General features: G+C 53.9%; 1 protein-coding gene across 1 annotated transcript; it reads left to right on the top strand.

The window, feature by feature from the left end:
* Positions 1–3,160: 3,160 nt before the first annotated feature.
* Positions 3,161–24,843, top strand: ANXA2 (annexin A2). Its single transcript, XM_088148315.1, has 13 exons — positions 3,161–3,307; positions 10,329–10,388; positions 13,374–13,473; positions 17,001–17,095; positions 17,933–18,046; positions 19,030–19,120; positions 19,964–20,043; positions 20,581–20,640; positions 21,443–21,536; positions 22,547–22,642; positions 23,411–23,469; positions 24,056–24,178; positions 24,417–24,843. Exons 2-13 carry the CDS (start codon positions 10,341–10,343, stop codon positions 24,474–24,476), a joined length of 1,020 nt encoding a protein of 339 aa, XP_088004441.1. The 5' UTR covers positions 3,161–3,307; positions 10,329–10,340; the 3' UTR covers positions 24,477–24,843.
* The last annotated feature ends 472 nt before the right edge of the window (positions 24,844–25,315 follow it).

The raw sequence follows: 25,315 nt of genomic DNA on the forward strand, positions 1-25,315 counted from the left end.
TGCATTGCAGGGGGGGGGGAGATTTCCTTGTTGAATGTATTAGGCAGGGGTCAGTGCAATAAAGAATGGCAGAAAATCTCCAGTGGAAAGTGCTTAATAATAATAATACATCCCCAAACATCTGGAGCACCACTTGAAGACCATCGGTATTGACAAAATCACCCCCAGTCAGTTGCAAAAGGCAGCTTTACCTGGAACAGCTTCCCTCCTGCGACGATCCCTTTAATGCCATCAGACAACATCTGCCTATCCCAGGTCCTTGGGAAGGACTCGATAGGTGGACAAAAATGCCAAATCCAGTCTAAACATCTGGCTGACTGTGCAACCGACCATAAGAATAATAATTTATTAAACTTACATGCTACCCGACTCTCAGTGACTGTGGGCGGCTCGCAACAATCAAAGAAATTACAGTCCAATCAATAAAAGATAAAGATAAAAGATGGTCAGTGTGATGAAGTGAGGGGTCTCTCTCCCCCTTGCCAAAGGCTCTTAAAAGCAGCAGGCCGGGGGCCATCTGGATCCTGGGATGATACGCATCTCTCCTAATTTCTGCTCTTGAGGTGCAGGAGGGGAGATGCTGAAAATGAAAATACGTCAATATGCTTAAGACCACATTGGATGCGTAACACTGTCTATGTTTCCATTCCAGGAGAGGTTCCCCCCCCCTCTTCTCCCCCTCCCAGAGATACTAGATGCTCCTTTGGACAGGATTAAATAGAGCAAACAAAATTCTCCAGTGATGCGCACCAGGGCAGGAATGCAAGTCTAGATGTGAGAGTCTTAACTGGAAAGATGTGAAGGGTGGGCTTGTTAGGCAGAGCCCCGGATGAGATCTCCCGTCCTGCTCCCTCCGCTTGGCAACAAACTGGCTTCTCCAACTCAGCAGAGTTACGTCTGGCAGGCGATGAAGGCCCAGCTGGACCTTTCTCAGCTCAGACCTGGTCCCTTTAAAAATTATATCAGATACAGGTAGCCCCCCATTTAAGACCAAGTTCCGTTCCCAAGATCTGTCCTTAAGCCAAATTTGTATGTAAGCCAGAACAGTATTATCGTATAATACTGTATACGTAGTATTGTGTATCTAACTCGAACCATTGTGTATTTAACTCAAATCATTGTGTATTTAACTTGATTTTGCTACAATAGGCTCTGTTCTGAACTATGGGTTGTCCTTAAACCGGGTGTTCTTAACCAGGGGACTACCTGTAATTTAAAAACAGACAATGGTATTAAGAAGTTGCCTAGGTTTGACTCGGAGCCTCCCCAACATTTCATGTGGCTGGAATATCGCACGCAAACAACATTCTTGAGCACCAGCTACCCAGAAGAGAGTTCCTCATCTCTGAAAAGATTAAATCCTGCCTCCTTTTTCCACCGGGTGTCCTTTGAACCTTCCGCCAGACAAGACAGTTAAACAGCCCTCCAACCGTTGAAGTTCCCCCACCCCTCCTACTGGAAAAATAGGTTTAAGTCATCAGCAGCTCCAAGGAGGATTTTCATTGGGGGAAAGAGACATTAAACGCTTCCTTTTGTTTCCATCACTATTCCAAAGAAAACTCTCTGACCAGCACGCCTGCTCTTTGCAATTTGGTTTAAAAAAAAACAAACAGCAAAACGAGGAAAGAAACAATAGGCATTTTATTGCCACTGTTTGCATTCCCTCCCCTTTTCTTGTTGTATCAGGCCTCTTTGAAAAGGTCTAATCTTTTAACAGCCGAACAGCACTTAGAAAATTGGAAGTCCTTTATGTTTTTAACCATAAAGCATCAAGCGGGTCGTGCTTTGGACCTCTTGAGGAGATTGGGGGTCTGGGAAATGGAAAGGAGGCTGCTGGAAGGCTGCAAATTTAAAGCATCGACTTTGGTCTGGAAGGGCTGATCGGATCGGGACCTGCAGGACAGCTTCCGGGGTGCGCTCATCCTAACTCGGTGTTGTCCAAACTTGGCCACTTTAAGATGAGTGGACTTCAACTCCCAGAATTCCCCAGCCAGCGCCAAGTTTGGACAACACTGTCCTAACTGAATCCTTTTCTTCCCAATTTGTTGTTTTTTGGCTATGATCTCATCTCTGGGAGTTCTGGGGGTTGAAGTCTACCCATCTTAACGTTGCTGAGGTTGAGAAACACTGCTCTATTGGCTTGGCAACGTTTTCTTGAAATGGCCATGAAAAAAATGTTGTGCTTTCCTCTAGCAGCTTCCAGCCCAAATCAGCTTGAGCCCGTGGAGCCCCTGTGGTTCTGCAGGAGATGGCCGCCTTTGTTCCGGCCACGCAAGGTTGGCCGCGATTCCGTCTGCCACCTCAGTTGGGTGCCGACCTGGTCTGGATTCAAAAGCTGAGCTGAGTTGGGCCTGGTTGGACCTTGGATGGGAGATCCCCAGAGGATGGCCCATGACTTCCACCTTACAGTTAAGAAAACTCCCCGGATGGAGTCATCTCAACCAGAAGGAAAACTCAACCCCAGTTGGGTTTTCATGAGGTCTCCCTCAGGTACCTTCAAGCAACTCTCATTGGCAGCAACCAGGTTTACTCTCACCTAACTTATGGCCAAGGTTTGCTGGTGGTGTTGACTGGAGAGGGATGTGAGAGCGCGGTGGGCTTCTGGCCTTCTCCAGGAGTTGGCCCCTGTTGAGTGGCCTGTTCCAGCAACAGCTGGCTGGGGCCTTCAAAGGCGTGTTCGTGTCCCCTCCTGCGGTCTGGCCCTTTGCCCTGCGAGGGTCCCTTGGCCTGCAAAGAGGGCCTTGGCACCACGGCCTTTTACGTTTGGGGCGACTGAGGCTTCCCTGCCGGTTGCGCTGCCCCACGGCCGCTTCTCACACGATCTCGGGGGCTCAGAGCGACTGCCCCCAAGGCGCTACTGCTCCCCCTCCCGCGCCATCGGCGGCGGCGGGGCCCACCCTCCCCGGGCCAGGAATGGAGCCGGCCCAGCTGTGACCCGGCTCGGCCAGCGGAGCTGGACCGGCCCTGCAGCCGCCTCCCGGCCGCGCCTCCGCCGGGCCGTCGGTCCCGAGGACGGACGGGCGCTAGAGCGGCCCGGCGACGGCTCGGGGAGGCCCCCGGGCCGCCAAGCCCCTCCGGGCCCCCGGCCCAGCGGGCTCCCAGCCGGCTCCAGCCGCCCCGTGGGTCCGCGCCAGCCGCGCAGGCCCCTCCCGCCCCGGCGAGGCTGAGTCAGAGGCGGCGGCCGGGACGGGCTTGGCCTCGTCAGGCGGGCGGGGACTGGGGGAGGCAGCCCGGCTACAAAAGGGCCGCCCGGGCGCCGCCCGCTCTTGCTCGGCCGGCCGGCGCTCGGAGTCTGCAGCCCCGCCCGGTAAGTGCCGTCCCGCGCGGCAGGGCCGCTCCCCGGTCTGCAGCGGGGCTGGCCGGCGCCCTGCTCCCCCGCCGGGAGCCCCGGGCTCGCCCCGCAGCCCCTTCCCTCTCCCCCTCCCTCTCCCCCTCCCCGGCCGGCGTCGGGCGCGGCTGCTGCCCGGCGTCGGCGCTGGCAGGTGGGCAGGGCGCCGCCTGGGGAGGGGGCTGCCCCGGCCCTCCGGCGCTGCGTCGCGCCTGTCCCGGGCCGGGCGCGGCGCCGCCTCCGAGGGCCGTCCGGCCCGGCTGCCGCGCGGAGGACCCGCGGGGAGCGGCTGTCGGGCGCAGCGGGCCCCCCGGGCAGCGCCGGGCGAGTCGCCCCCTGGCTGCCGGGGCCGCGAGGCTCGCCAGCCCACGAAGGGGTCCCGGGGAGCCGGCGGGGGGCGGGGGGCGGTGCTTGGGAGACCCTCGGCCGCGCTGTCTTCGGAACGGTCCCCCGTCGATCGGCAGAACACCGGAGCTCCTTTTGGAGAAAGCGGGATGGGGCGGCTCCGTTTTTTTTTGCTTGTTTGTTTGCAAACAGGCGGCCAGGAGGCTGGAGTTGATCAGGGCCCCCCTTGGAATCCTTCCCGCAGGAGGGAGACGCCCCCTCCTCCTTTTGTCCATGTCCAGCCCGGGCAAGCTTTAGCAGCTACACCTATCGCTTCAGCCAGGCAAGATGGGGTCGCTGAAGCCCCGTGTAACCCCGTGGCCTGCGCAGGGCTGCGAGCGTGAAAACGGCCAAAAAGGCTTGTGCAAGAAGCAGGCTTGTGGAAGTCCCTTTGGCGCCCTGGAGCGCGGCATTCGTGGGGCGGAGGAGCCGGGGTGCGAGTCTCGGCCACTCTCCTCTGGAAGGGCTTGTGCAGGAGAACTCCCTTGCCTTTGGCCTGGAGCTTCTGATGCACACTTGCCAAGAAAGGTCACAGGGCTGCGTAGGAAATCTCTGTGTGTGTGTGTGTGTGTGTGTGTGCATGGATTGGATTAAGGAGGATACAAAAGCTTTTCTCCAGCTTTACAAAAAGAAGCCAGGATGGCTGCAGAGCTGTGGTAGTGGGGCCCCTTCTTAAGGGCCTGTTTATCCCCCCCCCCCGCCACCGTCTGCCCAGCCTGGTGCTTGTGTTTGCCCGCTGCAGAGACGCCTGCCTGCCTGCCTGCCTGCCTCTCCTCTCCGCGCAGCCCTCGGGCGTGGCCCTCTTGGGCTGCACATCGTTTCTGTTACGTCACTCAGCGAGAGTCTGCCTCTCGCCCGCCTTGCCAGCTCGCATGTTACAGCAAGCAATGCGGTAAGAGCTGTTGAGAAAAGCAGGCGCCACACCCTGCCCTTGCCCTGGGTTTTGCCAAATGTCTGGAGGATGGGGGGGAGGGGGCTCTTGCAGGGGAGGCGGGGCGGAGAGCAAGCCCCATCCTTGACTTTTGCCCTGTTTTACCCACGTCGTTCTGCCTCTTGCGAGAGGGCTCCGAAATCGGGTGGCCTCGTCTTCGGGCCACTTTAACGCAAACACTGGGTTATTGTCCTTTTCGGCTAGGAGTCTGCAGTGCTGGAGAAAGCTCTTCTTGTTATTTGAACAGAGAGGCAGTGTAGTGAGCGGGTGGTGGGGCTTACCAGCTCCTGGTCAACATTCGCTGGAAACCTGTTAGCCAAACTCTTGGCTTGATTTACTCCAAAGGAGCTTTGGAAGACTGGAGGAGGGGGTTGTGCGCCGTCGAACCCCCCCCAGCAATATTCGTAAGCTGCCTAGCCCCTAAAAAATACTGTGGACTAGCGCCTTAGCAGTCCGACTTGCAAATCTGGTTGAACCCGTGCCAGACTAATGGCACCAGTTGCTGTTCAAAGCCCTCAAAAGGTTTCTGGCAGCAGAGAGGCAAACCCAGGAACAGAAGTTGGAACGTATCTTCTCACATTTTCCCTCAGAGAGGTCCTGGTTGCCTCTCCGTTGTCCCGGCTAAGGACAGGCAGGAGGACCTCGGGCTCTCCTAGAACTTCAGTTCCCAGCATCCCCGTCATCGACCGTGTTGGCTGCCACAGCGCATTCAGCTCAGCTGCAGGAAATCTGTTTGCTATTAAGAATAAATGGGATTGTTTTCAAAGAGCCCGGCTGGGCTGCAGCCACGAGCGGTCCAGCCAGGAGGTCCTCCAGCCTTGTTGCAAACAGGTTGGCAGCTCCATCTCTGAGGGCCTCTCTGAACAGGGAAGAGAAGTCCTGGAGCGCAAATGCCGCCTCAACCAGGCTGTGAAGCAAACGCGGTAGCGGAGCACAGTGGGTAGCGCATCCGATTATGGCCATGGAGATCTGGGTTCGAATCTCCACCCACCCTGAAAAGTTGGGGCCACAGAAGGGCTGGCTGGAGCCAAATTCGGCCGAGGGCTCCCCGAGATGGACCCCCCTTGCGAGGAACGGATCCCTTTTGCAAATGCGGAGGCGTCCGGGTGTTCAGTGCTCAGGAAGGCCCGGGGTGGGTTGGGCGCTCTGCTGAATCGACAGCAGCACCGCACAACGTTTGGCCTTGAATGTTGTCTGATTCTGTTTGGGGAGGGGGAGAGAAAGTAGGTTTTCCTCAGCTTCCTCCCACCTTCCAGGCAAAGGAAGGATCTGTCCTTTTTATTGCAGCTGTGGATGGCGGCGGCCTTTTCCTGCAGATGTTTTCCTCCCTGGTTGCCAAGAGGCTTCTCTTCGGCTGCGCCCTGCCCGCATTCATTCCTCTGCAGCCACACCTAGATTTCCTTGCTAGCCAGGGAACCTGCGGCGGCGCTCACGAGGGTGCAGGGCTGGCGGCCCCTCCCCTTTCCTCACCTGCCAGGGAGCAGCCACACCTCCGGGGTGGCATTCCCAGCCCAGGAGCCTGCATGTCTGGGCAAAGCTGGCTTAGCCCTGGAGAGGCTCTGGTGTGAAACAGCCTCCCGGCCCTTCGCAGGGGCGGTGAATCCGCCAAAGGGGTGGATTAAAAGGAAATCTTTTATTCAGCTGCAAAGGCTCCTTGGTGCGTTGATGTTGATGGCCTTTAGTCTTGAAAGCTGTGGTGCTGTTTCTCAACCTGGGCTGCTTTAAGAGGGGTGGGCTTCAACTCCCAGAATTCCCCACACCTTCTTACAGATGCTTGAAGGAGTATTTTGCTCCTGGAACACACTTTACAAAGTATTTCCTGCAAATGTTTTGTGCAGCCCCTTTATCAAGGCCGTGGGTAAGCTGTAGAGCAGGTGTTTCTCAACCTCAGGAACTTTAAGATGCATGGACTTCAATTCCTAGAATTCCCCAGCCAGCCATGCTGGCTGGGGAATTCTGGGAGTTGAAGTCCACCTCTCTTAAAGCAGCCCAGGTTGAGAAACACTGCTGTAGAGTTAAGTCTTGCAGCAATTGGATGGGCGAAATAAAGCACAATCCGTTCGGGGTTGGATCAGACCCAGGCTTTATCTGCCGTGTCAGCATCTTGCTCCTAATTGTGCTGAGCCAGACAACTCAGTCTTTCATTCCTGCTCGCTGGAGTCGCTTGGACTTGATCCCCGTTGCTGTCCTAACGCCAGGGCACAGCAGTGCAAGATCTAAGCAAGAACAAGTCCTTACGGGTCCCCTTGAATTTCTAAGCTGTCGTTAGGTAGGATTTGCCGGAACGGCTGCCAAGCGACAGAAATGCAGGAGACACGTGGATTTGAAGGGCGCCTTTATTCCAGATCTGCACCGGCGCGATGTTAGGCGGTGGCTTTAGGCGTGCAGGAGGTTTTTTTTCCCCTTGTTGAGGTGAACGAAACCGTTCCCGAGGGAAGCGGGGTCTCAGAAGGACGCTTGGGGGCCCTTCGCGAGAAGGGCGCCCGAGTGTCTGCCCCTTTCAAGCCGCCTCGAATGCGCCTCTCCCCCACCATGAGGTCTAGAATCCTCCTCTCCTGACGGGAAACGCCCAGATTCTGCAGCAGCTGCTGCGGCGCCGTGTCACGGCGGTGCTCACCTGCGCGGCTGCCACGTCGCTGAGCGGCGGCGATCTTTCCCCCGCGATCAGAGATCGCTCGCCCTCCTTGCAGAATTCCCGAGCTATGACGCATCCCCGCCGCCCCCTCCCCGGCCTGCCTTCCCCCCGATTGGCCTTCTGGGTCTGGGGGCAGCTCCGCGCCCCGCTGGGCGTTCCAAGGGCGGGCCGGCAGCCGCGCTCGGCTCGGCTCGGCTCGTGCGGGCGGGCGCGTTTCTGCGCCAGGCGCTCCTGCGATGCCGCCCCTGCTCGCCAACGTCAGCTCGCGGCTGGAGCGCCGCTGGGCGGCGGCGTTGGGTGCTAACGCGGCCCCGGGCAGCTGCTTTCCCAGATGCTGGTCCTGTCGATTAAGATTAAGAGCGCCCCGATGCTCGTGGAGAGTCACAGCCACGGTTTTATGGGCGGGGATGGAGGAGCAACCCTCGGTCTTCTGTGAGGTCCTAGGAGGGGGTGGGGGGTCGCTGCAGAGTTTAGATCCATTTGAGAAGAGAGGGGAGGAACCCAGGAAGGAGGCATGGAGCCTCCGGGGTAGGAGGCAGTGTACCTGTGGATATAGCCGCCTGCTGAGAAACAGCAAGAGGAAGGGCACTGTATCCACACCCCGCTGGTCAGTTCTCTGATGGCGCCAGAAGGCCCTTGGCTCCTCATGGGGTCAGAAGGAGGCTCGGTAGACCCCAGTGGATTGCCCACCATCAGTACCTGCTTAGGATTGGGGCTGAAGTCCTGGAGTAAGAAGTGTGAATGTTGTGTGAAGACCTGCTGTGGTTCTGTGCACACTCATTTTGCCTCAGTTGCCTGCTTTGGCTGGACCAAAGGATGTGCGAGCCGTTGGCGGGGAACCCAAATCGATGGGCACACTGCTGTTTCCTGACCATGCTGTTCGCAAACTATCCTGGCCGTCCTAGGGACTAGAAACGTAATTCTTTGAAGCTACAGCACTTAGGAAGTGACTTGCGGATGTCCACTTTCCAGCCCCGTGTAATCAGACCTCTCTCTTTCCCACATTCCTTTCTTCCTGCCCAGAGTTCACATCTTACCCACTTCTGCCCTCAATACACTTCCCTTTTATCCGTGCACAGAGGGGAAGTGAGCAACCTGCTTGCCAGTCCCTTGGCTAAACTCCTGGGTCTCGGTTTCCCTAAGATTGTTTCACAGCTTTGAACAGATTGCAGGTGGCTGGGGTTGGACTGGGTGACCTCTAAGCACCCTCCCGGGGTTCTTCAGATCCCCTCCCTTTCCATGGCTGTGTGTTTTGATCAGGGCCGCGGTTGTGTGCCCCTTTCGGGGGCCGCCGGGCCCTGCTGGATTTGGCCAGCTCGCCAGCTGGCCTTGCCTTGCCTGGGGTTGATTCGAGGGGGAACGTCTGCAAAGGATCCTGTTTCTTGGCCGCATCTGGTGGCGGCAGCTGGAACTCTGCTTGGACCTGCAGAATCTGGCGGTCCCCTCCTTGTTGGTGCCCCCCTCCTAAGCACAACCGCCCCTCGTTCCAGAGGACTCAGCCCAGCCCAGCCCAAAAGAGGCCAGCTCTGTGCAAACACTCTGATAGGACGGTGGGGGCGGAGGGGAAGAAACTTCTCTGAAGCTTGGCCAGGGGTGGGGGAGTGCTGGCCGCTCGCATCCTGCCCCACCATGGAACTGGGATCCACCTGGCCTTGAATCTGGGCGTTGAAGAATGAAAACCCTCCTTGGCTTTGCTGGACGGGGTCCCTGTTCTGTGCTGCAAATTTCAGTTCTACTTTTCTCCCCCCCCCCCGATTTATTTCTTTCTTTTTCTCTTTTTAATCTCAAGATTCTTCCACATCATTTCTCAAGAATGTGCATTCTTTTGCTATGTTCAAACAAAATGTCCTAGTGCTCGCTCCTTCCTTCCTTCCTTCCTTCCTTCCTTCCTTCCTTCCTTCCTTCCTTCCTTCCTTCCTTCCTTCCTTCCTTCCTTCCTTCCCCCCCCCCTCTCTCTCTTAAGGGATGTTTGAAGCCTTTGGAATTGAGGAACAAGGAGGGTTGGCGGGGCTGAAAAATTGTTGGCGAGCATTGGCTTCCCCATCTTGTTCTTTGCTCACCCTTAATAGCTGGCTCGTTAATTGTGCTCTGGCTCTCGCTTCCTCAATCTTTCTGAAGGCTTTTTTTTTTTTGCAGCTTGGAAGAGGCTAACCTTCTTTTAAAAGATCGCTTCCTTAATTAGATTGTGGCCATCTTTACAGTGCTTAATTGTATTACTGCCTTGACAGTTGAACTCAAACCTCTCGTCCCAAGTCTTTTTAATGCTAGCAAATCCCGTTTGGGTAGCAAATCCCAAATCCTGGCAAAACATCTGGTGGTGGCAAATTCCAAAGTTTTCCAAATTCCAAAGTACTTGGAGCTTCATTTCCTACAGAACGTCTCGGGGGCTGCTTGCACCTAAGCTAAGAAGCCCCCTTCTGCTAGGAGCCTCCTGTGCAGGGCACCCATTTCCTCCTCACCTTCTTTCCCCCTCCTCATTACAGAATTACTAATGCTGAACTCCTTTGCAGAATTGCAATAAAGTTTGCCCTAAGCATGCGTCTGAAGTGTGTGTTTGAAAGCAAAAAACAATGCTCATTATGTTTAGGTACTTTTTAAAACCTGCTCTTTAGGTTACGGTTGGGCCAGTGACAGCTAGTTCTCAAAGGCTGATGTCCCTTGCTGTGCCTGTTAGGATCCGGGGCTGGTTCTGTTGGGTTAGCTGGAATCCAAGCATTTATTTGGGAGGCTTGGAAAACCCAGGAGAAGCGAAATGCTTGTGACATGAGGACTAATGTTCACTGACCAAAATGGGCCATGTTGTGAAGATCGTGGTGCTACAGAATCTGAGGTCCCTAGAGCGGTGTTTCTCAGCCTTGGCCACTTTAAGAGGGGTGGACTTCAACTCCCAGAATTCCCCAGCCAGCATGGCTGGCTGGGGAATTCTGGGAGTTGAAGTCCACCCCTCTTAAAGTGGCCAAGGCTGAGAAACACTGCCTTAGAGACTTTATATGCCTCTAGATGTTGAGGTGGATTTCCATGACACCACCTTTTTCTGTTCTTCCTTCCAGCTTCTTGGCAAGATGTCGACTGTCCACGAAATCTTAAGCAAGCTCACCCTTGAGGGAGATGTAAGTATTGTCCTTTTAGTTTCCCCTATCTCACCCACCCCCTCTAAAAAAATCAAATATTTATCTGCATGTTATAATGATGAGCAAATATCTCTTTGTAATGACATTCCCCCCCTCCAGTTATACACTGGATTAATGCGCAAATGTACTGCATTTCTGGGGTTCCCGATGTCATTTGAGCCATTGACTGTCCTGGATCAGCCACTTTTTTCTAAGAATCCAGGTCTCCCCCCAACCCCCGCCGGCTCTGGCTATCTCTGTGTCTTTCTGGGAGAGTCTTCTTTTGCATCTCCTGGTTCAATGTAAGGCTATCCTTCTCTTTACTCAGAACCTCCTTTGCTCACCGAAGACCACAGAGTCAACCTTGGCATCTCCCGTGGGATGGGATCAGGAGTTAGATGCTGGGGAGTAACATAATCTTCTGCTGGGATCTTGAACAACCAAGAACAGGTTGGGCCCCTGTAAGACCATTCCACATTTTCAGAAACACAGGATCGCTCAAAACAAGGCTGCACCATCCTTGGTTCAGCCAAGGTCGATCAAGCAAGTCATAGCTGCTTGGTTTAACCAAGCCATAAGCCATAGTTTATAAAGCACAGTTGGCAGAGCTCACACACTGGGTCACATTATGGCTTAGTGGGATTTGGGAAGCCATACTGGCAGGTTGTCCCCAAGACGCCGAGGTCTTACTCTTGCAGCCTCTCAGTGCCCACCTTCCTGGGCCCAAGAGTGGCGTCTCCGCGTGGTTCAATCCCAGAGACAACGTTCCAGTTGTCTGGGTTTGGGCAATCCTGTTCAGGGTGGAAGGGTGTGTAGCCAACCCTCCTTGTGTGAAGAAAGGGCAGCAAATGATAGTTCACAATGGGGGCCAAACACGCAGGAGGTCAAAAAAATCAAGATGGTGGATGTGATTATGAACACCATCTTGATTTTTCGAGACGCTTGGCCAGACTCTCTTTGGAACTCTCTGGGAGAGATGAACATGTGAAAATCAGATTGTGATCATTATTGACCGTTCAGGATGACAGTCTTAAATCCCATCATTTGGGGGTGGGGGGACACGGCTGATTCTAGGGGAATTGGGACCACGGCATTAACGCCTCCAGCACAAAAACAAGGAATGGCCATCGCAGGATCTGCCCGCGTTAGATCTCACAAACAGTGATGGTAAGGGATGGCAAGTGGTCTTGGTGAAGTAGCCTTTGCACAGCCAATCTCGAAAATGTATGGGGCGCTGAGACCCACCCACCCACGGGCTGCAGAGGGGTGTGCCAGGCCCAGCGCAGCCCCTTTCCAAAGTAACCTTTCGTCAAAGGATGAGATGTAGTGGCACCGGCATCTGCTTTTTCGCTTGCTTAAGCGGGACTGTGGTCTTGCAGTCTCCCGAATCTTCTTTCGCAGACGAGCACCTTCTCAACGTCTTTCCTCTTGGCTGAGCGTGCCACAGAGAGCAAGGGGGGCACTGAGGGCCCATTTGAGCAAATTAACAGCCTTTGCCCCTTGAGGGTCTGCCATGCTGTCCCGGGGGTGTGTGTATGTGTGCGTGTCCCCCTTTCCCTGCCTTGTGACGGCCCAGAATGGTGTCCTCTGACCGGTAGGAGCCCTGCATTTCTCTGGCGAAGGTGGCTCTCCTGGGGCTGGCGAGCTATTTCCGCCCCCCGTTCCAAGCTCTTTCCACTGCCTGGTGTTCAAGAGCCCAAGAATGTCCTTTGTTTGGAGAGCGGACAGCTTGATTTCGGTGCATTTAACTTTTCCACTCATTGTTGGTTTTGGCATCACGAGCAAGTTGCTTCTTCTGGGAAATCGCTGGTGCCAAGCCTGGCGTGGCAGCCAGCCAGCTCCTGCCTAGGGAGGGGGAAGGTGGGAGGGGAACCGTTTGCAGGGTGGGTTTTTAAAAACATGCCTTTACCCCCTTCCCCGTGCGGGGTATGTTTCCAAAGAAAAGAAAACTTTCCTTGTGTAACCGGCTTTGCAGGCTTGACAGAGCGTGGGACGAATCAAAGATCCCTTTTGCAGGTCTCCCCTGATGGGAGGTGCCCTTTGGCAGAGTGAAAAATTTACAAAGTCCCTTCCCCGTTTGGGCACTTCCAGAGAAGCAAGACCAGGCCTGCAGCGTTAACAGACATCTTCCCCAACCGGGCAATGTCTGGGGGAGCTGGACTGCAGATCCCATCAGGCTAGCCAGCGCAGTCCACGCTGGCTGGGAGCAAGAGGGGGCTGTAATTCAGCCCACCTGGAGGGGTGCAAGCGTGAGCCGGGCTGGGCGAGGGGGAGAACCTTTTTCATTGCAGACCCCATCGAGGAAGCAGGACGAGCCCCGAGTTCTGTTAATGGGCTGGAATGTCGAGAACTAGAATGCAGCATCTGGGAAGGAGGGGGAGACCCTGCAGCCCCCTGCAGGATTAGGGGGTTCATTGAGGTGGAGGCTCCTGGAGGCTCCTTTTCCCGCTGTTGACAGGATAAGCCCCCACCGGCATCTCCCCCCTGCTGATTGTGGGGTTCAGGGCTGCTCCCCTTCCTTTTGGAGCCTCAGGGCAGCCTCTTACAGAGGGCCCTCGTGGGGGGGCCCTGCCCCCTGTTTCCTGGCCCCCAGCATCCTGCTTTGCTCCCAGCCATCTTTGGCCCCCCTCTTCCGTTGGGCTTCACTCCTCCGCTTTTTGCCAAGGCCTGCGGGGAGGAATGCTTTGCGTGCCCTTTGAGAACGTAAGCGGAAGGTGGCATGAACTCCAGGGCAAAGCTTGCCGGGCATCAGCCTCCCCCAAGCTGGGGACCCCCAGATGCGTGGATGCCAGCCCCTCTGGAGGGCACCAGCTTGGGGGAGGCTGACTCACTCCGGGCGAGAGGATTTCTTTCCCCTGGTGGCCCCGGAGGGGCAGCGCCTGCGTGAATGGCCTCTGTCTGCCTCTCCCTCCCTCCCTCCACCCCCCGCGTGGGATGAGCTGCTTGGCAGGCCCTTTCACAGTGTTGCCCTTCCTCTCCCCCCAGCACGCCCTCCCCGCCAGCGCCTACGCCACCGTCAAAGCCTACGGAAACTTTGATGCTGATCGTGATGCTTTAACCCTCGAAACTGCCATCAAGACCAAAGGTAGGTGTGAAGGAGGCTGCGTGGAGGAGAAGCCGTGGCCTCCCACGTCCGCAACGGCTGCTTTTTCTCCTGGCCGGACGTGGAGACAGGATGGCGGGAGAGGCACCTTGTGGCTCCCTTCCACTCCTGGGGAGCCTGGCCGGAGCTCTTGGAGACAAAAGGAAGCAGGTCGTGTGTTTTGAGGAGAACCCCGAATCTGGGTGCAGGAGACTTGCGGGGGGGTGGGGGTGGGCTGTTACAGCCCTGTGGCCGAGAAGTTTTTCCAGAGGTGGCTTGCAGGATGCCACGAATGGGACTATCCCTGCCCCTGCCTGATCATCTGAAAGGGTGTGACACACAAGGAAAGGTGATGGGGAGGGAGGAGGGAAAAAAGCAAATGAGGCCTCAGGTGTTAGGACAGGTTTTCAGGTAGCCTGACAGGAGGTTGCGGGTTGGGGAGCAGATAAGGGAAGGAAGGTCCAAGGCAGTGGACTCACTGGTGTCTCTTCTAGGGGGTGCACCGTGTTGGGGGGCTCTGATTGATCGGTTAGGCCTGGAGAGGGTTTCGCTGCTGCTTTGCAGTGGGGCAGCTCTTCCGACCTTTGTGAAAAGGAATTCAGAGGGGGAAATAAACTGGCTGGCTAGAGACTGGAACCCAAGCTTGCTCCTCTGTCCCCAGAACCTCAGGACCCACATTCTTCTTTCCCCCTTTGCGGCAAAGCAGCGGCTGCATCCGTCGTGTCGCTATCGGAGGCCTCTCTTTGGCGCTCCAGCCTGGTGCCTTGCAGATGCCCGGGGGTGGCAGCTGGGGCCACGGTTCTTGGGCTCCCTCACACACTGACGGGGGCGCCCCGTGGCAGAACCAACGGGTGGGGCAGAATCCAGACGCCTCGCCTCTCCGGGGCTCTCCTTGGAGGGAGATGAAGTCTGGGCCCGGCTCCCGAGCGGTGGGTCTTTGAACCGTTCCAGGACCGTCCCCGCCTTCCCCGCTGAGGAGGCGCCCCCCACGAGTTCTTCCCCACAAGCGGGTGAGGTGGGCCTGCTCAGAGCAGCCGCAGGGGAGGGGAGGGGAGGGAGCCGTTGGCGGACCCCGATCGCCCGGTCGGCTCTGCGGATGAGCAGGGCGTTCAGCGCCTGTTCCAGAGCTGGGTGGGGATGTTTTTGGAAAGCGCTCCCGTCTCTGTTTTTGCATCCCTGCTTCTCTTTCCGCTTCCGAAAGGAGTCGTCCTCCTTTCTCATTTCTGTTTCTACACGTCACGCTGGGAGGCAGCGTTTTGGGCATGGTGTGGGGCAGAGACCGGGCCTATTGCGATTGCGTGCCGGCTTGCATTTTGTGGGGCAACCAAACGCCAGCCGCCACAAAGTGGAAAACGGCGTTTCCAAAACCCTTTGGGCAAGGATAAAGCACCCTTCCCCAAAATAGCCCTCCCTGATTTCATGTTAATGCTACAGAAGCAGGCAGGAGGTCTTGGAAAGAAACTGGAATGAGACCAATTCGCTCCGGTGGAGAGGAACTGGAGCTGCCTCCAGGAAGACGGCCTCTGCTTCCAAGCGGGCCACGAAAGCAGCGAGATGAGCAGCAGTGAGGACTAGTTACTTGCCTGTTCTTGTTAGAGGTGTTCATTTACCTGGGAAGAGGCACCTGGAGGAGCCCGACTCTTGGGGGGGCCCTCTGAGGCCAACTCCTTGAAATGCACCTAATTTTTATGCCCCAAGCCCACCAGATTTCTGCTCTTAGCCCCCAAAGGCGAAGGCCTGCCCAGGGGGGTTGCGTGTGTGTCAAAAATGTGTGTGGAAGGCGCACCCTTTTCAGATCTCCTCTGGAGGGTGGACGTCTCAGCGCCTGATTCCAGGGGCTCCACCAGATCAGGGTGACCCGGAGCTGTCACAATCCCCGCCTCCCCCCAGGGTAGAGCCTTCCCGTCGATTGCAAAAGCAGTGGCTCGTCCTTGGCACGGCGTGGCCCGGTCGTGCCAGGACTTCCACTGCGGTTAGTGGGGCAGCGGGGGCGCTGAGCAGAGGAGAAAGCGAGGCAGATCCCCCCAGCAGGGCATCATCCGAAGGTCCCTCTTTGCAAGGGGGGAGCCTAGAGGGAAGGACGAGGGCCACGTGGGGGACTCTCCGCGGCCCTGCCCAGAAGGTCTCGGCAGCTGTGAGTCAGCACCCTGCCCGCCGTGTCGTCTCACTCGGAAATGCCAACGGAGTCCCTTTCTCCTCGTGGGAATGGGGAGATCTCTGCAAGGCTGCCCCGTGGGGAGTGCGATTCTTAGCAAGCCTCAACAGCCCTCTGGAAGCCGATCCTTAATTATTTCTAGAGAGGAGCCGGCGGCTTTTTCCCACCCTGCATCGGTGACCTTTGATTTGAGGAAACTCGACTGGAAGGGGAAAGAAGGCTTCAGTTCATACGGGGAAAACGTTTTTTTTCCCTTTCCCCTGCAGGCTGATGGTTATGTCTTTTTTTTAAAAAACAATGATTTTATTAGAGTTTGCAAACAGAAAGATAAAAGAGCGATGCAAACTAAAGAAAATTTAAAAAGGAAAGGAAAAAGAAGTGCAAAGAGATAGGCAGAAGAAAAGAAAAATGGTTGGGTCTGATGACTCTGGGGTGGCCACAGGCACGACACCATCGTGCCTTCTTCCAGAGTCCTGCCCTGCAACTCCCGTCCCATCCAACCTGATGCCTCTGGAGGGCATTAAGGTGGCACTTCTGACCCCTGACCTCTGGCTTACCTTCAGGTTTTGCCCCAAGACCCACCCCATGGCACAGACCGGCGGTGGCCTTGGGGCTGTTGCGTTTTGCTGAGGACTTTCCAGTTCTGAAAGCATTGTGTTCATTCTCACCGTGACCGGTGGAACCAGAGGCGTGCAGAGACACACCTTTATTTTCCCAGCTTGACAAGAATCCCAGGGAGTGGGTTTTTTTAAAGCCAGCTGCGGTTAGACGTTAAATGAGCCGCCACTAAAGGAAAAGCTGATGCAAGAAACTAAATTTTGCTCTGGAGTAGCTGCTTTTAATTGCTTTCCTACTCAGTGTGGTTTATATAATTGAGATTTTTTCCCCCGTGGGCTCCCTCTGCACCAGTGTTTTTCAACCTTGGCCACTTTAAGATGGGTGGACTTCAAGTTGAAGTTGAAGTCCACCCATCTTAAAGTGGCCAAGGTTGAAAACCAATGCTCTACACCCAATCTCTTCCTCACACACACATGCACCCATCAGCTTATGCACCTTTTCAGAGAGTTTTGCAATTAAATAATATAAAGAAAATAGAGAACGTCCTTGGCAAGGCAGATGTTGCATCGAGGTGATACGTACCGGTTGAGACCCATTTGCTCGTGCATGAGAAGCAGGAATGCTGGGCAGAATCATTTTGAGGCTGCCGAAGCGCCACAAGGATGGATGGGTTATGTTGTCCATGTGGGGCATCAGATCCTCCTAGGCGGGCGCTGCGGAAGAGGCGTTCGAGTGCTAAAGTCGGGGCTAGTGTGAAAATCCAGCCGTGACGGGGAGGCGGACGTGTGAGCTGACCGGCGGTCTTCTCCTTCTGCAGGTGTGGACGAGGTGACCATTGTCAACCTTTTGACAAACCGCAGCAATGACCAGCGACAGGATATCGCTTTCGCCTACCAGAGGAGAACAAAGAAGGTACGAAGGCCGGGACTGCAGTTCCCAGAATTCCCTCGGGTGCGGTGGGGAATTCTGGGAATTGAGATCCCCGATCATAACTTGAAATGGAAAGCACCTGGCTGGATGGCTTTAGAAAGAACAGACAAATGCACGGACTCTATAGGCGCGCTCCATTTGTGAGAAACCAACACAACGCGAGGTGTGACGTGGAAAAACCTGCGCTCAACTAATCTAAACCTACTTTTATTTGAAAACTAAGTTTTGGGGGAGGAAAAACTCTTGGAGAGAATCTAACCTTCATCCTTCGTATATTTATCCGGGAGGTTTTTCTCCCAAACACTTTCGCTTTCAAAAGGAAGCGTCACTCCAGATTAGCTGAGAATATAGGCATGCCGGCCAGTGAATTTTTGCTCTCTTTTGGCGTCTGTAAATTATATCTGGGATCCTCTTCCTACATTAAAGATGATACGTCAAATAGAAATCTATAAAATCATGCTTCGGTAGAGAAATGATGCTAGCAAAACAGCTGCTTGATGCTAAGTCAGTATAAACCAGCTTGGCGTGTTATACGTTACCTAGCATGATATAAACCACAATTGGCCAATGGTGGCTTATTCAAACGATGACTAACCCTGGCTTAGTGCGATATGTGAGCATTCTGTCTTGTGGGCGTAGGCTGCATTCACGCCTAAATCATAAAGCAGTCTGGGTCTTGACGTAGTTGGTTGTGAGAACCTAGCCCCTCTGATTTATAAACTACAATTGATGGCTTGTGTGAACTGAGTTGCTCGGAGGGAGCAAAAGTCTGGCTGTCCGGAAGGTGTCCTGAATGGTTGATTTCTTCCCTGCTGTTAGGAACTGGCCGCTGCTCTGAAATCCGCCCTCTCCGGCCACTTGGAGGCGGTCATCTTGGGCCTCCTGAAGACGCCGGCGCAGTACGATTCTTCTGAGCTGAAGGGGGCCATGAAGGTCAGTGAAAACCTGGTGCTGGGGGGGGAGGCCCCTCTCCCCTGGCCCCTTCGCGCGTCATGGCGAGCCCTGGTCAAGACCCTTGCCCTCCTCTTCGCTCTCACAGCGAGACCAAGCTCTGTTCTCCCCTCCTAAACATCACTCTCCCTGCCCTGCCTGCAAGGATGCTGGTCTGTAGGTGGGAGTTATGGGAACTGGAGTACCAGGCACGGGCAGGTTCAGGAAAGCGGGTTTGGTTGCTCAGAAAGGGGCCAACAGAGTTTGGGCCCCTGGGATCTCCCTTGGAGCCCCCATCGGAATGGCATCCAGTGCCCTCCTCAACCGGCATCGGTCTCTGCCTGCCCAAAGCCAGGTCAGCAAGGCAGCGGGGGCCGCTCCTTTCCTTCTGCTGAGGCCCCCCAAGTGGGAATCTGCAGTTCTGAGGGGACTTGACCCCCTCGCCAGCCGTGGGTGCAGTGCGGGGGTCTAGTCCTGGCATTTTCTCTATCGAACACCCCCCTCTAGTGTCCATCGCCTGCACTGCAAGGAAGGTTGGGTCGGGGATCGCCGCTTTGCCTCCGGCTTGGTGGACGGGGACGGGCTTCTCTTTCTCATTTAAGAACACGATAAAAAAGAGAGAGAGAAAGAGAGAGAAAAGAAACTGAGTTAAAAGGAATCAAGAAGCGTTGTAACATTATGGTGGGGTGGCGTATTAAAGTAAGTTAGGTCTCTCTAGGATTTCAGAACATCATTGAAGCCGTGCCGTGGCAAACCCCAAAACTAGCATCGTGTGAGTCAGGAATGGTGGCAGCAGCTTTCTGAGTCTTAGGCTGGGGTTTTTCCTGGAGGCGGATGGGTTGAACCGGAGCTTAGTTCAAGCGACGGCCCTGTTTGGCGCTGGCTGAGATTTTCCCAAATGTTCTGCCAGTTATGTGAGTCAGACCGGGATCCACCTAACGGCGATGGCCACAGAGGACTACACTGACTTTTCGCTTGCATTTCAGGGCCTGGGGACCGATGAAGATACGCTCATAGAGATCATCTGCTCGCGGACAAACCAGGAACTGGCCATCATCAACAAAGTCTACAGGGAAAGTAAGTTGGCCAGGATGGATGTGAGAAAAGAGGGGGAGTTGGCTAATTTTCTCCTTTGGATAAGGAGGGTTTTGTTCTAAAATGCTTGAGAGTTAGAGCTGGTCTGCGACGATTATTTTATATGGAAAGAAAAAGAGGCAATTGCAAAGAATTGCCGAGGTGGCGCTTCAGTTCTTCTGCATGTGCCATGTCCAGGCCTTGAATAAGCAGCTGGCATCCCGTGGGTGGAGAACTTAGCAAGCTTCGCTGGTCTTAAAACTCAACCAAGGCCGCCAGGATTACAGGAATACAAAACATGGTTTTCAAATCAAGTCCTTGGCCAAAAAATCTGGAGCAGGCTTGAAAGCAAGAAAGAATATGTTGTGTTATATACACATTTTGGAGTTCACAGAAAAAAGCCTTCGCAAACCTTCCTCAGCCTCACCAAGTTTTCAGGGACCTCCAGGCAGAACTTTAGCTACAGGTTGTCCTCATTTAGCGACCATTCGCAGTTACGACGGTGAAGAAAAAGTCACTTTGCGACCAATCCTTGCATTTATGACCTTGGCAGGTCTGCAAAGCCAAGGAAAGCTGAAGTCAGATTGTAGACACCATCGTGGTTTCGCATAGTGACCATTTCGCTCAATGACTGAGTGGCCAATCCCAATCATGGTCGCTAAATGAGAACAACCTGTAGCCAGGAACCTGAGTGGCTCCTGTTACTGTGACTGCCCCAACTTATCCTTCCATCTGCACTGAATTTCAGGACTGCAATCAGATGTGGTCAAAATTCAGTGCTTGACTGTCAGTCTGAACCCAGAGGTAGATTTTCCATCTTTCTGCTTCACTCTGCTTCATTTTCAGTGTATAAGACGGAACTGGAAAAAGACATCATCTCTGACACGTCCGGGGATTTCCGCAAGCTGATGGTCGCTCTGGCCAAGGTAGGAATCTCCCAGCTGGCCTTTCTGTTGCTTTATTCTTGGTTCCGGTGCGGATGGTGGCCGCTGGGCGCATTTGAATAGGATTGCAAGCGCTTCCGACGTTATGCCAGGCCCGCTCTCTCACAGGCTGGCATTAAGGAGGCGCGTCACGTCCCGCGCCAGGACTTTTAGGAATTGCTGTCTCCGGTTGAGGAAATCAGTAACTGCATTTGACCGGCATTCACTTCATAGCTAGAGAAAGAAGAATACCGTACGTTATAAAGGGCTCAACCTCAGAGAACCCCCATGCACGCAACCCACAATGGGGTATCAGGAGCCGGCCGTTCCGATTTACAGGAGCCGTTCCGTCTGGGTCACCCGATTGCTCTGCTTCCCATCTCCACGTTGGTCTGATTTGGATCTCGGAATCCGACTGTGATTCCTGCAGGGGTTGGACTTGCTGCCCTCGATGGCCCTTCGCTATCTAGGACTCCACGACTGATAATCTCTCTGTGATGCCAGGGGTTTATTTTGGGGGTTTCTGTTCTCTGTTTAAAGGGGAGGAGAAACGAAGACTGCTCCGTGGTGGATTACGAGCTGATTGACCAAGATGCCCGGGTAAGCACTTCTGACCGTCTGGGACCGGAAGCACCGCTGGAAACGATGTCTTCCTGTATCTCTTCTTTATAGCCACCCGTTTCACACACTCCGGGCATCTTCCAAGATTAAAACAACCCCCCCAAACATAACATTGTCCCATTTTCCTTCTGCATCCATGGTTTCTATCCCTTCATCTGGCCATGCACGTTTTCCTTTATCGCTGCGCTTGCTTTTCTGCTTTCCCAGGGTAATTTCATCCCAGTTCTTCCACCTGATTATACATACATACATACATACATACATACATACATATTTATTTTAAAAGAAAGTCTATCTGGAAATACCTCCATATCTTTCTGCGGGTTTCTCCCAGGAGAGTATGGTCCAGGGTGTCACTTTGGCTAGAAATTCCTCCCAATAATGCCCTTCTACGACCCCACCGGCATTTGCTGTTTGTTCTGCATTTGCAGGGGTGGGTGGGCGGCACTGTTTCCCCTTCCCCACTGTAAAGCTGCTTGTTGTGATAACAGCACGGCGAAGCGGGCATCTCACTTCCATTGAACGTCTCCCCTGCCGCTGCTTTAAATGCCCCCAAGGCTTTGAGGGTGACTTGGATGGTGGGCCGTGGGTGGGGGGGATGGGGTGGGGTGGGGGCAGGCGGGCAGCTGTCTGGGCAAGAGCTGGGAGACTTTCCCCAACCTGCTGCCAGCAAAGTTGCGGGCTGAGCTTTTAGGAACTGTACCCAGAGGGTGCCAGCTTGGGAAGCAGCATTCCAGCTGCGGACAGAAGCTGACCCGAGACGTTTCCATGCCCTCCCCAGGACCTTTACGATGCCGGCGTCAAGCGGAAGGGCACGGATGTTCCTAAGTGGATCAACATTATGACCGAGCGGAGCATCCCCCATCTCCAGAAAGGTACAAGGAACCCCCCAAGGATAGCTGGGTGTGTGGGCAAAGCAAGTTGATCCCCAGGACTAAGCACACGGGGCTTTCTCCCTCTCTTGCCTGAGCAGAAAATGGGTGGGGGGGGAGAGAAAGAGTCAGGGGGTTGGACCAGCCATATCAGTTCCCCATGCTGATAGCAGCCCCACAGATAGGTTTACAGGCCAATACTGAAGCAAAGTGGCACGAAGCAAGCCGTTTTGGAGAAAGGCAGGCGGTGTGGACATGGGTGCAGAGCGTTTCCCTAACTCGGGCACCCTCCAGATGCATGGGCATCAACTCCCAGGTTTATGAGCAACGCCCCGTGACTGGGGAACTCTGGGAATTGAAGTCCGTCCATCTGGAAGGCATGTAGGAGAGGGAGGGTTGCCCTGGGCATAGGAGGGACTGGCTCTGGCTCTGATTGCCAGGGGATATCTTGCACTCCTAGCTTGCTGATCCTGCTGTTGCTTCTCCGATGTTTTCCATGTGCAAAACATGCAGTTCTGCCCCTGAGCAGCAGGTCAGGGATGGGATCTGGAACTCAGCCTAGAGCATCGGCCTTCGGAAAGAAGGTCCTGGGATCTTCAGCTAAAAAGGACCAGGAGACAGATGATGGGAGACTCCTCTGCCCGCCAGCACGTCACACTGTGAAAGAAGCCTATGCTCTGGGGAGTTGCTTCACTTTCCAGAGCTTTCTGGCGCATTGAGAGTGGACCTCAGAGAAGGTCCTTAAGAGCAAACAACTTGTTTGCTAAGCAGCACTACCGAGCCAAGATGAAAGAATAATTCTCTGTGACTCGTTGAGCTGTTTCCTACCATTATCCCCCAACATGAAGGAGACTTGGCAGGAAGACCAGAAGTCTTAGTCCAACTTACTGTCTTCTTCCTGAGCCTGGCAGTGTTATGATAGATCTAGCCCACCATTAGATCCTGATGTTCTTCCTGAACTTTGTCTTCACCCAAATGATTGTTTTGACTTTTCTCCCCTTGTCTCTTGGTAGTGTTTGAAAGGTACAAGAGCTACAGCCCTTACGATATGTTGGAGAGCATCAAGAAGGAGGTGAAAGGAGATCTTGAAAACGCCTTCATTAATCTCGGTAAGGAAACAGAGAAAGGTGGAAAAACTGGCCCTCTTAATGGGGTCATGGACAGCTCAGGCTGGCTGTCTCCAAGCAGAGAACTCGTTTGCTGGAGGTGACCATTGTGAAGACAACTCCCAGATGTTTTTCAAAGCAGGAATGGTGATGCCAGAACACCAGGGCGCTTGATGGATCTTCCTTGCTTTGAGAAATTAGTACAGTGATGATCAGGCTTTCAAGTTTGGTTGACTTCAAGATATAGACTGGTGACCCTTTTTAGGCTACATGAAGTCAGAGAGGAAGGAAAATAATCTCCAGTTAAATTTGGGGGTGTTCTTTGATGGATTTCTTGCATTACGCAAGTTCTCTAAGTTGTTGCATTTCTAATTAACACTAGATGGTTGCATCTGAGCAAAAAAAAAAAAAAAAAGTTCAAAATCAATGTATGTTATGAGTTTCCAATGGAATATAGATGGTGAAAGATTATTTACTTTTTAAAATATATTGCATTGATTAGGCCCATGCCTCATTTGTTACTGGCATCACAAAATTCCAGTAGGACTTTTTTAAACAGAGGAGAACCCAAGGGATCAGTAGCCAAGACAGAATTAAGGCACCCCTAATTTTGAGTGATTCAATTTTGGAATGTGGGTTTTGAGGTTCAGCCATGTCTTCAATCTGGGTAACCTTATCTCTGATGGCTGCACGTTTCCAAAAGGTTCTTGCGATTTCCCTAATTCCCCTGCACACATTTCACCTCCATCTTTGATCTTGTTCCTTCCACAGTCCAGTGTATTCAGAACAAGCAGCTGTACTTTGCTGATCGACTGTATGATTCCATGAAGGTAAGGCGCTGGAGACCCAGTCTGGGTCATGAGCAGGGGGACCGGGCATGGTCAAAAAAGTCAAGAGGGTGCAATTGAAGCCTAGCCTGATTTTGATGTGTGTGTGGAGTGCGTGTCTTTTTGACCATAGATGCCCACACCCCTGTAGAGGGACATTGTGGTTGAAAGCAGCTGGAGATGCAATTGCAGTCGTACAGTGTAAATGTCAACGTTTTGGGTAGCTGCTGAGGTTGTTGAATTTAATTGATTGATTTACCACTTAAAAGTGGGTGAGGACAGAAGTCATAGCTTTTAAGCCATGCTGATGTTAGAATTGAACATTATTCCCCCGATATTGAATTGCTCTATCATAAAATAATTTCCAGAAACCACGCCGGCCTTTTTCATCAAGATGCAGAAAGGGGAAAGACGTTCAGGCAGTTGCATTAATTCTTCTGCCTTATGCAAATGATCCCAAAGCGCTTTCCCCATCTTTATGTCAAGTAATTCAAGATTTTCCTTTGCTGGTTGGAAAAAAAAATGCTTTTAAAGATTGCCCAGACATTTCTAGGCATTAAGTTTCAGTGTGAGGTATTTTAATTTTCAGGGCAAAGGAACCCGTGACAAGGTCTTAATCCGAATCATGGTTTCTCGAGCTGAGGTTGACATGTTGAAAATTAAGAGTGAATTCAAGAGGAAATACGGAAAATCCCTCTATTACTTTATCCAGGTGGGTGGACGAGCTGCTGGAGTTGATTTGGTTCATGGCATCTCTTGCATCGCGTCAAGTATGGTGGCATTTCCTCCCCCCGCCCCCCAAATGGGGTTTGGAAGCCCCAAGACGTGTCCTGGGCTGTGATCCAGGGATCCGCGGGGGCAGGGGGGATTGAACCAAATCTCGTGCGCGATCGTACTTTGCATTGTCGAGAGGTTTAATCTGGTCCTTTCTGTTTTGGGCTCCTTTACAGCAAGACACAAAGGGAGACTATCAGAGGGCGCTCCTGAATCTCTGCGGGGGAGAAGATTGAACCCTGCGATGAGAATTAAAGGAAAAAGCCCAACCAACCCTTCCTGGCTGGAGATGTGCTTGCCCCCCCCGCCCCCCCGCCTCTCTTTCCTCTCTCGTTGCAGAACTAGATGCACTGACACGGCCGCCCGGCTAACGCCGCTTCTGCTTTCTCTGTGCGCAAGGCCAATCGCGTGGGTCGCTTTTCCGCAGCCGCCTTCCTGCCTCGCTTCTGCCCAAGCAGCTGATCCCGTGGAAGCCACAAGGCTGGAGCAGCTAACATTCCAAGGAGAGCGAAGCCGCTGCGATGCGTTGTGGAAGATCCTGCCTCTGATGGGGTCCTTCGAAAGGACAAATAAAGAAACCCGAGATTTTTACTTTAAAGGAAACGCCTTTTGTGCTTGTGCAGTTCTTCGGGGAGGGTCTGCCTCTGGCAGCAACAGGGGATCATCTTGCTAGGTTTATAGCGTGACTACGATCTTCCTTCTTTCTTAATTCTGCCTCAGAGCAGCGCCCAGTCGCTGACACAAGCTCCCGGGTGCAATCTTGTGGGTCTGTGTGTGCCAAGAGAGGCGGGGAGGAAGGGGCGTTTTTCCAGCAGGGTGGGTGCAGTAAACAGATGTATGCGCTGTGTGCTTTGACCTGGCGCGGAATAGCTGTTCCTAAAGGTGGGGTGAGGGTGGGGTCCTTCGATCGGAGCCCGAGCGGCAGGCTTTAATTTTTGACGTGCACTGTTCATGTATCGATGCTCAGCCAATGTTATGCATGTTACCCTTCTTAGAGGAGCCTCAGGGCACAGAATCATTTAATCCATGCCTTGAAAGTGCTTATTATGTGGCCGTCCCTCTTGCATTTGACTCT

Source organism: Python bivittatus, unplaced genomic scaffold, assembly GCF_059951505.1.
Source record: "Python bivittatus isolate LINGU-HERP-01145 unplaced genomic scaffold, Pbiv_v1 ctg000530_np1212, whole genome shotgun sequence".
Lineage (NCBI taxonomy): Eukaryota > Metazoa > Chordata > Lepidosauria > Squamata > Pythonidae > Python > Python bivittatus.

Coding starts and splice junctions, on each gene's coding strand:
- ANXA2 (XM_088148315.1), top strand. CDS start 10,341: ATGTCGACTGTCCACGAAATCTTAAGCAAGCTCACCCTTGAGGGAGAT. Junction 20,044..20,580: donor TGATGGTCGCTCTGGCCAAG/GTAGGAATCTCC, acceptor CTCTGTTTAAAG/GGGAGGAGAAACGAAGACTG. Junction 24,179..24,416: donor CCCTCTATTACTTTATCCAG/GTGGGTGGACGA, acceptor GCTCCTTTACAG/CAAGACACAAAGGGAGACTA.